Raw genomic sequence first — 18,633 nt, 5'->3', positions numbered from 1 at the left:
ATAAGATTACAACACACTTGGAGTACAGAATACTGTGAGCTTCTTAGAAGACTCCTCTAATTGTGTCACATTCCTCCTTTCATTATCACATTAGAGAGTAGAAGGGAAAAAAAGAAGGAAATATATTGTTCAGAATTAATCATGGGTGAGTTTTTTTTCCCACATTTGAATCTAGTATAACAGTCATAAAATATCAAGGAATGATGTGTTGGGGAACTTGGGATGACCCTGTTTTCCATCTGACCAGCAAAATGCTCCAGGGATCAGAAAAGAAACGTTTTCTCCTCATCTGATGATCTGAGTGTTTAGCCCCAGGGAAGCGCCAATAGGCCACGAGGCGTTCAAGAGCGAGATCATTTCTGTCACTTTTAATGAGCCATCATGCTTTACCAATTAAACTTCATACAGCACTGAGTGCTAGAGAAAAGGCATCTGAGAACAGTTATGAGAATGATTCAGATAAGCTAAAAAAAAAAGGACTAGTGGTGATTTTTTTTTCCACAGCAGAGCAGTTATGACTTTTTTTTTACAGATTACCATCTGACACCATTTCTAACCAACATATTATGTGATAAAGTCTGACTGAATGCCAGAGTTTGAGTATTGCAGCAGTTTTTCATCATTCAAGGTTCAAGGCAATTTATAGCCTAAAGCGTGAATTTTACAGAGTGTCAAGGAACAGAGCTCACTGTAATTTAATATTCATGCTTGTTCATTTTGTGGACTTGCAGCAATGTGTCATGATAGAGATAAAAAGGATGCACCACTGAACAGGATACATGATGCATGTAAAAATAATGAATTCATGTTTGAGTGTAGATAGATTTAAAATCTGTGATGGAAACAGGAAACAAATCTAGCAACTAAACCTAAAACTCCTGAATAAAACTCACCTCAGTGTAAAAGGGATTTAATTTATGTTGAGGATTTATGCATGCCACTGATGAGGAGGATTGATTTTAGCTGTGCATCAAGATGTGACAGCAGGCCTGAAAACAACACAGAATGAGACATTAAAGAATCTCCATTATCTCAAAGTTTATTCAACTGACCACATTTTACCAATAAGATTAAAAAACTTACAGTGTCACAGTGTTTCTTCTGCTTGAACTACAGTGACATATTTTTTGGTTGCAATAAAAGAGAAGAACTAGTGTAGTAAAGTACTTAATAAAAACTTAATAGCATTTAAACTATGGACAAAAGTTGAAACACCTTTTTATAGGGAGAACAAAGGTAAGACTGATACTTCAGAATAAGTGTTGCTTATTGTGAAAACACAGATTAAACCCTGTGCTTCTCTGGGGAAATTGGCATGCTTACTTGTTGTCTTCCTGGAGTTGAATAACCCAAATATAATCTCATTATGATGTGCATCATTTGAGCTTATGTGTGCTGGTATAGTGTTGATCCCTTCCCTAGCTGTGTGTGCTGTCATCATTAACACCATGCTGGGGACTTACTTTTCAGCAGCTAAATCACACAGGAGGGGAATTGTTATAAAATAGATGCAATATAGTTGATTTAGTTGATATATTCTGACAAGGACAAACACTCCAGAGCTGTTAGCAGCTTCTAAGTGTTTAAGTGGAGTGGGTGAAGGCTCTGAAGGTGGCAATAGTCCTGTCCTCAGTAGGCTAGAGATTGCGAAAAGAAAGCACAGACTGCAGAACCTCAGGGAAGGAAAGTACAGACTTCCAGTTTAAAGCAGTACATGCATATGGATGCACAGATCCTCTTAGGCAGGTTTAACGAAAGCAGGTGGGAACTCCAGGATTCAGTAATAGGACAGTCATGATGGATGTGTTTCCTGCCCTGCAGTGTTTTCCAGACTTAGAGGCTAAAAACAGTGGGAAGTCAATGAGTTTTAAATCACCTGTGCAATCTTTATACAGCTGTCGTTATGATATTGTTTCATCATAATACTGTAATTAAAAACAGTTTTCTGAATGTTATCCAAAAGGCTAATAAATTATCCTTTGAACTTTTACAGCGAGAGCTTTTGTTCCTCTACTTAATTATGTAGTCATGTACTTGTTGTTTGAAGCAGCAAAGCAGAGTGATGTGGCGATCCAACAGCGTCAGAGTTTACTGCAGTTGGAGGACATCAGAGAACAAACAGCAACATGGAGACCAAAAAACATGGTAGATTGTTCTGGAATAAAGCTGGAGAGAAGTTTAAAGCAAGATTAAGTTATTGATAAAAATCAAAAGCTTTGAAAACCTCATCCTGGTCATTCCATTATTTGCAAATTGAAAGAGTCGATTGCGACTGACAGGCAAGGTTGACAAGAAGAAAAACATTTATCAAAGAAGCAAAATAGACCTATGGTAACTCTGGTGTGACTGAAAATATCCACAAATAAGAAGACAGGAAAACAATTAAGGATACTCCGAACCCCGACATGGATGTGTTTGTCAAATACATTCTAATGTAACGCATCATTTAATCCTATTAGATCCATTTTATTACCTCAGAACATTAAGACTGAAGTAGGACACTTCTGCCAACTCCTGTATCTTTTACAATGACAACTCATACATCTTGCTGTAATATGCTAACATGAAGAGCTGCAACATTTTCAGATTTTTTTGTTAGTGAGTCAAAAACCATACTTCAGAGTAATATTTAGAAAGTAATTAAAATGAGTGATCCTGTATCTTCTCTATCATCATAACTGAGATTTCACTCAAGAATAGCCAACACTTACAGCACAGTTTATTGTTTTATCTCAAGAAAAAAACAAACTATTAATATTCCCAGTTAACTCAACTCAACTCAAGAGATGTTAAGTGTGATGAATAAAACATTTTAATATTTTGCTCCCTTCAGAACAACAGATCTGCCTTTGGCAGAAATATCTCCACTCTCCAGCACTCTGTAGGTTAGCTGAAGTATGCTGACGTTAGGCCTTGAATCAGCTACTTAAATCCACTTCGGGGGGAATAATTTACTGTGATTTAATTTTTTTGTCTGGCTAAACATCACAGAAGAAAATTAAATCTGTTGTCATGTTTGCAATTATAAGGGTTCTTTTTAGCACCACAGTGGATATATGAACAAATAGCACGAATGCTGTTATGTTTAAAGCTAAACTACAAGCCTTGTTTCACTGAATAGTGTTGTATGAAATATCAAATGCATTAAAAGCTTATGTGTTAAGCTAACTACAGGGTGCCTGAGTATTTGACCAAGATTTGTTTTTATTGGAAAAGTTTCACACATGGATCTTCATTAAATTGACTGAGAATGAAACAGGAAATGTTTTCTAAAGAAAGTGGATGGAATTGCAGTTTACATGATTTTAAAGGAAACTGCTGTACTGTTGATCTATTATTCAGGGCTTGTGTTCCCAGGAAAACTAAAATATTTAAAAACTGAACAAAAATGCAGAGTATGGCAGAAAAAAAACAACAGGTGTACATGTGTCCATAGAAACTATGAGTTTATCGACCAATTATCAGCTGCTCCATATGTCCGATAAATCAGTGGACCTGTTGTTGATTCCTCTGAATTGAAAGAGTTGCTGGACTTTTGACCTCATCAGATCTATCCTCCCCTCCATACACATTAAAGTTGGTGAAGTTGTTACTATGAAGTAGGCATTATTTAGGAACTTCTCTCTTGAATTTTGAAATTGTCAATGTCAACGTTATTGCCAACTGCTGGCACAGAATAGGGGTTGCATTGCTTTTTAATTATGTCAAAGTGCAAACAAAATCGTTTTACAGAAAATATGTTTGTAACCGTTGATATTTTTTTCCTGTACCAGACTTTTCGATGGCCCATTGCCAGCAGACTTGATCAAAATGAGATGTTGGAGATCCAAGTGTACAATTACAGCAAAGTCTTCACAAATAGGTGAGTTAATACTCCTGCTCTGACTGTATTATGTACAGCTCAACAATTTCATTTGTATCACCTTTTGGTGAATAATATCAGTATAGATGGTTGTTTTAAAAAAAATGAGAAAGTGAACACAGTGAAAGTCTGTTTCTATGCTAATATTACGGTTAAATTATATCAATACTGAATGATCTTTAATAAAATCTCTTACTGGCAGATTGGTGAGTGAATGCTGCAAAGCTGTGAACCATTTTTAAAATTTAAGAGTTGCCAGAAACTGTTGGATTCAGAGTGAGTTGCATCCCATCCAACAGCGTTTCAGAGTAAATCCATTTGTAGTCTTGGGGCCTTGCTTGTCTTTTAGTGTCAGCCTGTGACCAACTCAGACTGACACCTGGTGTGTGTCTGAAGTTAGAAGGAGAATGAGCTTGAATTCCCAGAGAGCTTGACTTAAATGGAGTAAATTGCCTGTGTAAAAACATTGTAAACCACCGAGCTGGACATGAGTGATTTCACATCAACAGAGTGCTTGAAGTAATGAAACTGCAATTCAACCTCTGCAATTGGCTCATTTGTCATGTCACACTATCCAAACAGTCAGATCATGAAAAACACAATGTAATGTAGCAGAGTTTAATGCTTAGATTCTTGACTTGTTGACTTGTAGAAATGCAACACACTCTTCCTTTCTCCCCGCAGGCTTTTTTGAATACACACAGCCACACATTTACCTTCTATTTGCCCCTCATATGAGTGTAAACACACTCTGTAAACAAGGAGCTATTAAAGGCAAGCCACAGTCTGTGCTTAATACAGTAATAATTAAAGCTGCCTGGTACTCAGTGACACCAGTGGTGGGAATAATAAAAAAAATCTAAACTATTATCACATTATAACAGAAATTATCGTGTGTTTTCTTAATTAAAAAAGTTAATATCTGCTCTGAGTTCTCTTGTGCAGTCCACAATTTTGTGTCATCAGTTAGAATGACGAACAGCATTACAGTGGAGGAAAATAACTCCCTGTTTATTTCTCCGTAATTTGAAGATGCATAGTTTATGAATGATAGCAATCATTCAGTACTAACCATATGAATCACTGTTTCGGGGGTCATTTTAAAGATTTCTAGATCTTGTATAATTAGACTATTAACTGAAAGGTGCATGTTTGAAATAATATCAGGTGTTGTTCAGTCAATAAGTAATTTATTCTGTAAAAACACAGGTGGCCATGTTTGAAGGACAAAGGCAGGTTTTGAAGCAGTCATTCCTGAAGATCTGGGTTTGGGCTGACGAAAAAGAAGAGAAAGAAACAATATGCTACTTGGCTGAAGTTTTAAAATTAAAACCAAAGTGCTGAATGATTTTTGTTTCTGGTTTGAATGTTTCTGTATTTTAACCAGAAACATTATCTTTGGTTGTTTGGGAGAACAACTAAAGCTGTAGGCAATCAAAGAAGGTTTACTTGAGAGTAATAAATAAAATTTACTTATGTGAAGCCCAGTCAAAGGACAAAATGATGCCACAGCAACTCAAAATGTGCTGAAGAGGTTAAAGTGAGCAGGTGCAACATTTTATGGTGTGTTTGGAGCAAAATTGTTGTTTTTGGGTCTAGGAGCCAAAAACAATTTAAAATGTCCCTGGCCTTCCAGGGATCATGGATCAGACTGAATACATTTACTTGACAAAATGGCAATATTGCAAGGCTTCCTGCCAGGCTTTTCCATCTCCTCTACAAATGCAGAGGCAGTTTGTCTCCTTCTAAAGACTGAAAGCAGGTCCATTTCCTGTGTTTGAAACAGATCCAGTCAGGTTTCACACTGAGTTAAGTGACGCCTTTTTATAAACAGTCAAGGGGCCAGACTGTAGAAAGATTGCACGGCCTTGTCGTCATTCAAACTTTATTCGCTTGTCACTCTGTACATCTGTTAGTGCTAATGTCTTGGGACTTTATTCGCGTAACCTTACAGTCAGCTGGTGACTCATTTCTTATCCAAGCACAGAGATGCCTGAGATCTAAAAGGGCGGTGACAGGTGTGCACACAGAAGTTGCATCAGTTCTCAACAGTTGTCACATCGAGATTTCTGTGGCGCTATTGTGAGGGCAAGTCAAGCAAACAGGAATACTGTTTCATAACTCAACATAATCAGATAAATAGTTTTGGAAATCTCATAGTTTGAAAAGTATCTCTACTGATACTGTGACAAAGCTGGTATTCGTGTGAAAATTGAATTTAGCATTATGAAGTAAGGTAGGATGAGCAATTTCCAATGGATCTTTCAAGGTGTCAGTGTTGGTATGTCAACTACTTTGTTTTATTCTTTTTCTTACTCACCAGTCTCTCAACAAATAGTGGAGTCAGTTTCTTAACAATTTAAAGCAACAATATTCGGCCCCTGCTGATATTTTCTTCTGACTTTTTATTTTTTTAAGAAGATCTGCATTTATAATTCATAGCTAAATATCTTCAACAAATCACCAACCAATTACATAATTTCCTTGTTATTTATTCAGTCAACAAAATAGCCTTAAAAAGTATGTTTCTTTATTTTCCCAAGTTTATTTTATTTTTTCTCCAGTTTTACTTTTAACAGTTTTATTTTTGTAAATTCAACTATTTCCAGTTTAGCTATATTCATTAACCCAAAAGATGCTTAATTATAAATTTATGAGAATGAGAATGACACAACAAATCAATAGACAAAAAAAAATCCACTATGTGAAAACAGAGTTTGTCAAAAAAAAAATAATTGTCTGTGAGCATTTTTGGTAATATTTCTAGTTACAGTGACCTTTGCACAGGGAAGTTAGTAAATAATTCAGAGTGAACAATAGTTTCTGTTGTTCTCACACCTGCTCCATATGTCCACAGGCCACATGACGAAAATGGTGACCAACCTACTTCATCTCTTTAAGTACCAACACACTATGAGGCCAGCATGTTACACCCTATGACAATAAGGTTGATCGCATTACCATAAGACAAAGGTGGCAGTGATGCATGAGGGTCACCGTATGCCATCTGCATATACAACATGTTTAATTAGCAGTTTTCTCCCCTGCCTGATAGATATACTTTCATAACGGGCTTTTTTTTGTGTGTGGCCTCCATTGTAATATCAATTTTCCTAACACAGACTACATTGTGGGGACCAAGTGCCCAAATCCCAGGCCCCATAATGAATATCATCTTCCTTACACCTGGATACTGCAGAGGCCTGGTAACGAGCCATTAATTTGATTCAGGTTTGTTGGAGAGGGGACAAATCTGCTGAAGGATAGTTGTTCTTAATTACAGGATTTGGGCACCTCTGATTTACATGAAAGCATATTATTGTTAAAAATGGCCCATTCAACATCCATCTGAAAATTTGTGGCAAAATTTGACTGTTGGCTTGCTTTTTATAGAAAACTTCATATTGTAAATCTAAATACTATAATTGTTTTATTTTTTCTAACAGCACAAAGTATTTCCAGATATTATGATGTGTTGCGAAGAATTGTGGTTTTCAGAACAATCCTTTATCATAATTCATTCTGAGATTATTTCAATTGTAACTTACTTCTTTCATAATTTATGTTAAAATATACTGGAATAATGAGTTTTATCTACAATTTGCACGCACTGTTACATCGTACCATCTATAGCTTGAATACACTAACAGCCATCATAGCTGAAACGTATTTGATGTCCGAATGTTAGGCGGCTTTTGAGAGCGTCCATGCTCTGGTTCTGTAGTTCCTTTATTTCTATTAAAAAGATCTTGAGTGAAATAAATCTGGGTCATACTGTGTTTGTGTGTGATTCTTTCTGAATCGCTCCTGTGATGGTACTTGGCTGTTGTGAAGTTGGAGCAGCACTCTACCCACATGCTTCTCTGCAGTAAAAACAACTAAAATGAGCCGTACTGTAGAATATATTTTTGAGAGCTCACCCATTAAAAACATCTTCAAATATCTGCTCACTTAAGCATTTCTTCTCATGATCCTTTGCTTGGTCATGCCAGGGTTTGCTAAAAAAAATTAAAAAAAATAAATACCCGAGACTCACAAAGAATGAAAATACAAAATAAAAGGAAGGTGAGGTTTGAATTATGGAGCAGAGGGAAGTAAATTGTTGGTCAATAATGAATGGCACCCTTTGAAATGGTAAAAAGTGAGGCAGAACATGATAGGCCCCGCTCAATTCAATTATTCACCACTTGTACACTTGTCACAATGGTTAAAAGGAAACGACAGAACAGGCCTGAATGTATTGATCAGCCCTGTCTGATGAAGGACGTAGTTGATTATAATGCAATGGGTTTGGACTTACTGTGACAGGATCAAAGCTGAACTTCAAGAAAAAAGTTTTTTCTTTTTTTTTTTACACATAGCTTTTGGTATCCTTTCCAACTTTAGTCTGCAAGTCTCTGAATATATTCACTGGGGAACCTGACAATAACTCACCTTCTCTGCAAGAGCGTCCTTCTATGCCTTACGAGAAAACTTGTTCTCAAAGTAAAGTCAAGTTCAAGAATAAATTATTGGGTTTGGAACTGCTGCCAGCTCAAGTATAGCCTCACTTCTTAATGTAAAAGCAATTCATAGCCACTAACTTCAAAGGAAAAGGCAAAGAAGGTGCTAGTAATGACAGCAGGCACAGAGAGGGATTAAAACAGGGAGAAGACTGGAATAATAACTGCCTTATTTACCCTGTGATAACACGCTGCCCCGCCTTTATTGTTTCAGTCTTTGCTCATAAATTTAATTAGAAAGTATTTAGTGTTTTCATGTTCAACTACAAGTGCTGCAGAGTGCCATTATTTTACTTTTCACCTGGCTGTCAGCTTTTATTGTCCTATGGGAGCAACGCAGCAATGTGTGTATGTTTGGCTTCTGCATGAATGCCCTTGTTTAGCAAATTTATATTTGCCTGCCTGCTAAACACTTGTGAAATTTCCTTGTTATAGTACTTACGTTGAGTCATTTAAATATGTGATGTGAAAAGTATAATAGCTTCATTTTCTGTTTCTTATCTTACCTAAGAGTAGACTTAAACAAAGGTTCAGTTGGAAATGACATATGGTTGTGGCTTTGCTCTACATGTGTGACTTATTGCTCTGCAAACAATGCTCTGTTATGAAGGAAACTCTTTAAATTATTCACCAGCTCTAATTGGCAGCTTGAATGGGACCTGGGACAGAGTTTCTCCCCACTGTTCTGTTTTGTGAGGGGTCCTTGGGCAGCAGTGACCTCCATTCAATCGTGTTTCATCCCGTTCTTTTGTATTTATTTGTGTTTTTTAAGGAAAGTTTTTTTTGCTTTCATTGATACACAAGTGAATGAAATGACCCAGAAGCAGCCGGTAAAGAGAAAATCTACCATCTCTTATGGCTAGACTAATCATCCTGAGAAGACAAAGTACCTGTTTCTTTTTAAGTTTCTTGTGGCGTCACCAACTGCACATTGATGGCAAAATTAGTTTTATTTGTTTTGCTAAGAGAAAATTAAGCTTGTGATAATCATCTTATCATTTGAATCCTAAAAGAAGTTTTTACCTATATTTATTTGGTGATGTGAATGTAGGTTCAGCATCACGTGTGTTGCCATATCCAAACCATGTATATTAATATTAGAGTTATGGTTTTACAATGTTTTTAATATAATTTATCACATGATCCACCTATTCATGTTGTGTTTAGTAGTGGAAGACATGAATAATTTCTCCACATTTAAAGTACAGAAATTAAGAACAATCATTGAACTCAGGGAAAGCCATCAAATTCTCTTTTTGCAACATTTTAACTGGGTTCTCACTCAGAAGCGAGCAAAATCCATACTTGGAAAGAAATTTAATACAACTTACTCTTTTAAAATTCTTAAATTGTATAAATACACTGTTTTTACCATCTTAACCTACTGCCAAATGAATGAAACATGCCATACCTCTGGGGTTTAGGTAATGTTTGAGCTTTTGTTTTGTTTTTTCATATTGTTTTTAAAGTGTGATATTCTGTGTGTGAGGGGGTGACAGTGTGGCACTTTCTCAGTATGTTTCATCTCACCAAAGCAGCTTCTGTTCATGACGCATTCACCTCCACACTGTGAGGAAGGAAACACTGTGGAGAGTAGATCAGCAAGCAGGAAATACAATCAGCCATTTTTTTATTACTGAAAGTGAAAAGGCAGAAGTGATGTTGCAAAGACTAAGTGAGGCTACGTAGTTAAAAAAATGTGCAGGAGAAAAAAAATGGTAATAAATAAATAAATAAAAAGCATCTTATTTTACTGTAGTTGTTTTAAATTGTGTGCCTTTCTTGTTTGCTGCAGACTTGTTGGGACGTTCTGCATGGTGCTTCAGAAAGTGGCTGAGGAGGGACATCTAGAGCTGACAGATACCCTCATTGATGACAACAACATGTCAATAAAGGTAAAATCTTCCTTTTGGGTTGTTAACAGTTTTTGTTAACGTTGTGCATTTGCTCTTTGCAGCTAAAAATGTTCTATTCAATATAGCTTATTAAATGTTCTTTTAACAGTGTCACTGATTATGTAACTTCTAACTGCAATAAATCAAATACTGTAATCAATACTGTACATGCATGTATTGCATGTGCAGAATCATTTTCTCTGATTCGCGTTGGGTGAATGTTGCAGACAGATTACAGCGTGAAAACAAGCTTCACCAAAAGAAGCTATTTGGGTTACATGTACAAGGTTGGGAGTTGTTTTCTATAGCTGCATCAGAATCAGACTGCCTAGCCTCTTGTTTTGGATCCTTATCTTTGGTATAAAACTCATGTGTTGTCTCTGCCTGCCAGAGCTTTTCACCCAGAACTGTGTCATTATTGATTGTCCTACAAGCTCTCTGCCTTGTGCACAATATAAGAATAAATCTGATTTCACCTGTGCTTGGAAAATATATTTTTTCTACAACAGTTGCCCTGAATTTAATTTAAGGTTATCTTAGTTATTCAGTCCACTGTTGGCCGAATTAAAATGACAATAGCATTTGAATTATTTCACAAATATGAAGTACTTTGTGTTGATCTATCACATAAAATCTAAAGAAAATAGATTGAGGGTTGTGGTTGTAACTTAATAAAAAGTTTAAGGGCTACAAATACATTTTTCAAAACATGATGAGGTTCAAAGGGAAAATTGTCAATCGCTCCTTAAATGATTAATTTAAGGGAGACTTTAAGATGAAGTTATTGGGTAAATTGTTTATTCTTTTCATTAATAAATGTATCTATTGAGGAATCCAAAAAGGAAAACCTCATGGGAAATATAAAAGAAAAATTAAACTTGCTTTGGACATTCAATTCTAGTAAAAGATGTAATAAACTTAATTTGCCAAAAGGGACCGCATCATTAAAGAGCTTCACATCAACAATAATCTCATATATACCACAGTCTAAATGCAATACAGATGCTCAGCAGAAGTCCTGATAACCTATTGGTTTTAAATTAAGCCCTGAGCAGCTTGTTGGAGAGAGAAACTGTGTGATTGATAATGAAAATATAGTGTAGGAGTGTACTGGGTATGGGAGGAAGAGGACGCCGTGATGGAATGCATTGAGTAAAACAAACACTATAAAATCTGAAACCACTGCAGGACTGTGTTGGTGGGTTGGAGAGTGCTGGTGGTGTGTTTTTTTTTTTTTTTCTGAGATGATGTAACGCGGCATGAGAGCGCTCCTTGGTGTGCATGCAAGCTCATATTCACACCCATGCAGTGTGTTCATGAGGAGATCTGTCAACACACACACACTGGGAGGAGAATTTCACTGCTTAGCATCCCTGTAGCAAGAGAGCGGTAAAACTAAACCTGACATTACCTGGGAGCACTACGACTGTCGTTGCCATAGCAACAAATCTAACTCCTGGTGGACCACACGGATTGCCTGGAGAAGACGTTGTAAGGCAAAGACCGTGACGCAGAGAAGGGTAGCAGAAAGGGAGGGAGTTTCTAGTACATTTTCCCCTCATCGGTCTTTGTCAGTGGAATAAATTGGACGCTCTGTAATAAAGTTTAGGTCATTGTCAGGAGGATAGTATTTGTCCAAACATGTCTCCAAAGAAGATGCTAAAGACAAACTGCCGGGCCAGCCATGTTCCTGGCCTGCATGAAAATGTCAGTCAGAATTTGTGCAGCACACCAGGAGCCAAAGTGATTTATTGTCATGCCAAGTTGGATGCCAATGTTGAGACCACATTGATGCACCAGTAAATAGCAAAATCCTTCTTGAGAGTACAGTAGTATTACCAGGTTTTAATATTCTTCACAGAATGAATCTTAAATGTAAAGGTTAAGAACTTGCTGTCACGTTAGCATCTCTGAAGCAAGACTCTATTGAAGTCACTTTAAAGGGAGTGAATATTTATGCAATCACTTACTGTATGTTACATATTTTTTAATTGTCATAATTTTGTAGAAACCAATTTTCACTTTGATACTAAAGGGTTTTTTTGCACAAAAGCTCAATTTTGTTGACCACAAGTGATTTGCAATTAGAGAAAAAGAGTGTAACATCCAAAGGTATCAATACTTTTCAGAGACACATTTATGTCGATATACTAAATGCTTAAAATGATTAGAACTATCTGTTTTGTAAAATATAAGACCTACAAAATATGTGAATAATATTCATGTAATAAAAAGTTTTCTCAGGCGATAACAGGTGATCCTGGGCCACTCCAAGCAAAATAAGGACAAAGAAATATATCAACCAAGCTGGGAAACATTGGTTTTTCCTGAATCCAAACCAATCCTAAAACCAATAAATCATCTGTAGCAGGCTAGAAGTTGTTTTATGCAGGAGGCACAGCTTAGGCCGATCAGTCTTCTTGTTTTATGTCTGCTTAGCAAATCAACTCTAAAAGGAAATCACCTTAGAGCTCGCTTACAAAAGTGAGAACATATGTAGCACATGCCAATTTTAAAGCTAAGCACTGTCATAACTTGGTCCCAATGTTTTAATGTCTTCCTTCCTTTTCAGACCAGTGTCACCCTAGACATCCGATACCAGCCGATGGATGGGACAGGGGGGATGTGGAGCGACGGAGAGTTCCTGGATGTTCCTGATGACCGTGATGGGATGTTTGCTTTTGAAACAGACAGCTTGCTTTCCGGACAGAGCCACGGGTCAGGGACATCTCCTGGATGGTCATTACAGGGGTCCATACCAACCTTCAGAAAGTAAGATAAACAGTTTCCTGAATATCCGACGATTTACTTTAAAAAATGGGGGGTTAAAGTTGATCATAGCTGTTCCGGCTACACAACAATTTGATTTACTATTGTAGTAACCTTTGCTATTGAGGATTTTGGTTAGTATGTTCAAATGTTGCTGCAGCAATCAGCCAGGAAGTTAATGTTTAGATGCAAATCAGTCTTTTAAATTCACAGTAATTCTAAAGATTTCATGAAAGTGGTGACAAAGTGGATTAAGGACAAAAACCTCAATGTTTTTAGAATGGTCATCAAAAAGTCCCGAAAGTCCAACTCGAAATTTCTGAAGTTCACTGAACAGTTGTGAGCGAAAAAGTAAGAATGAGCAAACCGCAAACCTGTTGATTAACACCTGTTTTGTCTGAAGGAATTGGCCAAACTTGTATCAAACTGTTATAAGATGATAGTTGAAGGACTCATTGAATGAATTCAATAAATTTGAATTCATTGAATTTTATTATTTTGGGATTTAGCAAATAGAAAATACATTGGTAATCAGACCTAAAACAAGAAAACCTTTTTGTGTGATTTAATGTGTGACACTGAGAAAATGTTTTTATGTCTTCATCACATATAGAAAGCAAATCTAGAATTCAAAGAGTGGCAGAATCACTTCAAAATAATATGGTATTTTTAAGAAGAATGTTTCTTAATGTTGTTTCTTGGCATTTTAATGATACAAAACAAGAAGAAAGAGGCATAATAAAATGTAAAAACATTTTGTAACTGTTTTGTTGAAGTCAGAAAGTTTTTTATTCTACTTTTTATAGTAAGAGACAAGAAAAGCATGTATAAGATTGTAAAACTATTGTTTTACTAGCGGCAAAAATCTGTTCAGATTATGCCTTTCTTTTTTCTCTTCATCTCTCTCTCTTTTCATTTTGCCCACAGTCAGTATATTCATGGACCGTTAATTCTCATGCTTTTGCTGAATAGTACATGAAAGCATCTGTAGGCGGTATTGATTTTCACTGAGACTATCTGCTCAGCCAGACACATAAACACATCATTATGCTACAGATTGAATAGCAGCCTGGAAAAATTTAAGTCGTGTCTAAATAACATCAGGCACATATATTTGTTCTTGTTCACATCTAATCTGCTCTAGAATGAAAGAAATATGTTTGCAGTGAGAGTGAAGGTAAAGGCTATCCCAAGGCTCTTGTAAGACCAAAACATAAACTAAAAAGTATAAGTTTAGAGAGTTACCTAAAATGGTTCAAGAGAGATGCAAGACAGATGCTGAATGAAGCTTAAATGTATATTCAACGTGTGCTAAAGATGCATCAAGTACTCTGTGTCTTTGTTGCTTGTTGCAAAGAGCTGTCAGTCATGTCAGATGGTGATGTAGAGAATTTGTCCTGAGAAACCAAACTGAATGTGCAATAATACAGCACAAGGGTAAGAATGAAGAAAATCCTACAGTCGACAAATCCAGCGCTAATCTCTTATTTTAATTGCCTTGCAACTTTTCTTTCAAACATTTTCCTTCCCTAATTATCAGCGCCACAGTTTTCCTATTTTCTGAATTAAACTCTCTAAAACTGTTTTACCATCTCATCGATTCTGATGCTCCATGTAGCCAGTTCTTATTTTCCTTCCTCTGGTAATGAGGTGTGAATGTGAAGGAGATGATAACTTGAAAAGACTCCTCTGCTCCCAAAGAGAGAAAAGGGAAGAGCAGGGCAAAAAAGAGAACTTGGAGTTGTTGACCTATAAGAGAAACAAAACCAGCACTATTTGTTAACTGCAGTTAACATACTCAATTGCTGTTCTTTCTAACTATGAAGTATTTGATAATTCTCTGATAATTCCCCACCTTAAGTGACATCTTATGAAAAATATATGTTTGTTGTTCTGTGCTTTTTGGCCCAAAGATCTCAAAAACTCAAAAAACAACCTTCTCATCTTATATTCCCCTTGAGACTTAAAAAAAGAAAATATATATTTTTTGTGCCATTCAAAATTTAAGAGGTAAAGTAAACTAGACTCACATATTATTTATTTATGTTTGGGATCATTGTGCTTTACGGAGAAACATTTTAATTTTAGACTATACAAATTTTGAGCCACTTATCCACAGTGGTGATTAAATAAACAATTACTTTTAAAGAAATTAGCCCCTGTAAGCAAAACCAAAAATCTTTTTTGGACTTTGAGCGTGAAACTTTGCAACAAGATTTACATTTTAAATCTTGTTGCAAAGATTTAGAGCATCCTTGAGGGAATCACTAATTAATGTAAGAACAAAAATAGAACTTCACCAACACATAACTATATCTGTTCTATCAGCTGCAGCCCAAAGGCCATCTTCATTTCTTGGAGAAGTGTTTGATCATTATTATTTATTTATTTTTTTTTTATCAAATCTGATTCACACTCCTGTGTTACATTGGAGATAAATGTCTTTATAAGCAGAACTTAATTTTCTCCATTGCTATTAATAATGCTGACCATTGCACTCCTTCCACCAACCCTCTTCCATCTCCACCTCCAACACCGTGTCTGTCCCTGCAGGATGATTTATGGTAACACCCATAAAGCATCTTGTGCTGTGGGCAACACCACAATGGGCCAGCTTAGCAGCAGTTTGCTTATTACCAGCTAATAAATCCACTGATGTGCCATTTTACTGCTGGGGAAGCAGGAGTAGTGAATAGTACCTGGAGAGAAGCACATGTGTTAGACATAAAGGGGATGGATTCAAAGGTTAAGCTGTTATTGACCTCCAGACATGAAATTCTTTAAATGTTAAGGCTTTAACCTGTGGTACACACTGGCAAAACTCAGTCAAACTAACACTTCATGAAACTATAATGCATAAATAATCATCTTATATCTGTGCAAAATCAAATCAGCTTTTTGAGTCTTTGCAATGATGTTTTACTACAATAATATTCTGCAACAAGTATTGATCCTGTTTTTTTCAATATGACTGTCTCAAACTGCTCTCTTATGCGTAAGTCCTCAGTGACAGCTCTGGTTTTACATGATGCATCACATTGTGCTTTGGTCCAGGTGTTCTGCACTTTTTTATTTCAGTTGTCTCTTGTGCAGCGGATCTGCTTCACCGCTCCACCGACTCCAAGCGGAACAATCTCCACAGCAAATACAGCACATCAGCTGAAGCAGAAATATGGCCCACATACTAAACATGGAAATTTATCTAAATTATAGATGTTGTGCCCTTTAATTATTTGTCTTGGTTACTGAGCATGCAGCTTAGAGAGAAAGCTACAATTGTGTTGAATAATTAGGCATTTCCTGAAGTTTGGTGAAGCTTTCGGGTGTAAGTTATGTTGTAGTCGATGTTAGATTTGCCAGAAGTGTTATTTATTTTATATAATTGAGAACTGCTGGGCCTTAACTATTATTACATAACTCCTTAAGTTGCTGTTTTTAACTATGAAGAGTAATATAGAAGAAATAATAACATAAAATACTTCAGTTTTTAGATAAGGATTGTCATGGGATTCCCTAGCATATAGAGCAGCTCTGGCTATGTATATATTTGGAAGGATACCTGGGTTTATACTACTTATCTTATTCCTTTTATAGAATTTGTTTTTGCTTTGAAACAGGCTTTGAAACTGGAATACCAAGCAAAGATAGCCCTGACTAAAACCAAAATTCAGATTTTAAATTGTGACTATTTGTTAGAGGACAAAAGACATTCAAATCAAGCATTGAAAAGTCGTTTCCTCTTACACCTGATAACTGTAATACTATTAACTTTCTATCTGTGGTCGAAATCCCTCCTATGAGACAGTTGGCATATTTGGCTGTGAGTCTTTACCTCAATGTGAGGAAAGTTTGCTGTGCTCTTCTTTGCAGAGTTGCTTTATTTCAGCAACATTTTAGGATTTTTGAACATGAACAATCTGTTATGTCATTGTACCGCATGTCAACCAGATTGAAGTTTATGATTTAACAAGTCCATTAGTAAATCACAGAACACCATCCATGTCCTGGAGCACCACTGTAGCCCCAGACCGTCATGTCCGCCATGTTTGACTCTTGGTTTGATGATCTTATTCTGCAATGCTGACTAAGATTTAATTAGAACCTTCGAAATGGTTTTGCAATCCTTTCCAGGCATTATTATAAATAATAATGACATTTTGTTTCATGGTTCTTAAGCTTCTTTAGATTAGGGCATGATGTGTAGCCTTTTAAAAAATTTTACCTACTCTACGCAGTCTGAGAGGTTCTTTGTAGTGATTTATTGCTACTGAGAATCGGGAGAGTTCTTTATGTTTATGTGGGACTGCACTGCTTTCATCTCAGATAATTTTCTGCATCTGAAATTGATTGGGTGGTTGCAGAAGGAGAGGCTCAACCTGTGAGCTTCTCCACACACAGTTATCTATAGGAAGTGAACTCTGTAAATTATGATGCTTCAAATGTACAACAAGCAGAAACCTTTAAGTCAGTGATTTAGAACATTATTTTTTAGTAACAGATAAGATTCCACACAGTTATTCCTTGAAAACAAATCAAATGTAGAGTTAATTACATTTTTGTTAAATAACATAAATAAAGGAATTTGAAATCACTCAACTGTCAATGAAAAGGGGTTAATGTTGTCTTACTTTTATTTACCAAAGCTATATTTTGCAGTTCAGTGGCTACAATGAAAGGTTTAAGAAATACAAGAGAGCTTTCAGTGCACTATAAAAAATTTAAAAGTGTTGCCTTTTATAGAAAGTTTCTGATGCGCAAAAAACATTCTCTTGGCTCGTCTCTCACCACATCTCTTCTTCTTTCCCCCCATTCCTTTACATTATCTTAAAAATGCTTTGTGATTGTTATGCAAAAGGCTACAGTAATCCCTTCATTAACATAAAATATGGCCTTGAAGTAAAAATAAACACTGTGCTCCACTGTTCTTGTAGTTGTTTGCAGTATCTAGGTCAGAAAGATTCAGTGGACTTCTTGTTTGTGAACACATTAAAGTTGCAGAAGGGTTAAAATGTGCACTAATGATTGGAGTAAATTTATAAGTGTACACATGCAGGATCACTGGAGAGGAGCGTCTGTTTCAAAATCAATCAAGAATCCTATAAGCTAATAAAGCAGAACTTTGCTGCACTTTAGAAAAATGTATCATAAGAATAATAATTGGTATTGATGTTTGTCTCTTTTATGAACCAAGATCTTGCTACTAGGGAGAAAAGTTGAGAAACAGTTAAGACTGGGATAAAAAGTGAAGCCTGCAAAGCATTCAGCAGGATTTGATCTTTGTTAGTGGGAGTTATCATAATACTGAGTCATGATGGAGAACTGATTACAACTGTGCTTTGATTCAATGAAAACTTTGAAGCACTGGAATATTTCCTTCCAGTGTGAGAAAGAGAACAGGTGTGATGGGGGATTTCACTGAGCTCCATTCAGCTGAATCCCTGGAGCAGAACATATGGTATATGTCAATGAATTATTAATAAATGCCTGTTTTTTTCTCTTTTTCTTTTTTAATTTATGTTTTATCTGAGTTATAGGGCAGGGGAAGTCCTCCATGTTGTGTTCCCTCCGTGCTTTTGTGGATTTTCAAGGACACAACAACTTATGT

General features: G+C 36.2%; 1 protein-coding gene across 6 annotated transcripts in view; it reads left to right on the top strand.

The window, feature by feature from the left end:
* The window catches only part of otofa (otoferlin a), a 66,077-nt gene that overhangs the window by 17,585 nt on the left and 29,859 nt on the right, over positions 1-18,633 (top strand). For all 6 annotated transcript variants that reach the window (XM_055021410.1, XM_055021411.1, XM_055021407.1 and 3 more), the window contains exons 3-5: positions 3,774-3,862; positions 10,160-10,259; positions 12,832-13,031. In XM_055021410.1, coding sequence (XP_054877385.1) covers positions 3,774-3,862; positions 10,160-10,259; positions 12,832-13,031 — 389 coding nt within the window. The remainder of the gene's footprint in view (positions 1-3,773; positions 3,863-10,159; positions 10,260-12,831; positions 13,032-18,633) is intronic.

This window comes from Poeciliopsis prolifica, unplaced genomic scaffold, assembly GCF_027474105.1.
Source record: "Poeciliopsis prolifica strain line A6 unplaced genomic scaffold, Auburn_PproV2 SCAFFOLD076, whole genome shotgun sequence".
In the NCBI taxonomy this organism is placed as follows: domain Eukaryota; kingdom Metazoa; phylum Chordata; class Actinopteri; order Cyprinodontiformes; family Poeciliidae; genus Poeciliopsis; species Poeciliopsis prolifica.
The sequence above is the reverse complement of the archived record's forward strand: the minus strand, read 5'-3'. Positions and strand labels throughout refer to the sequence as shown.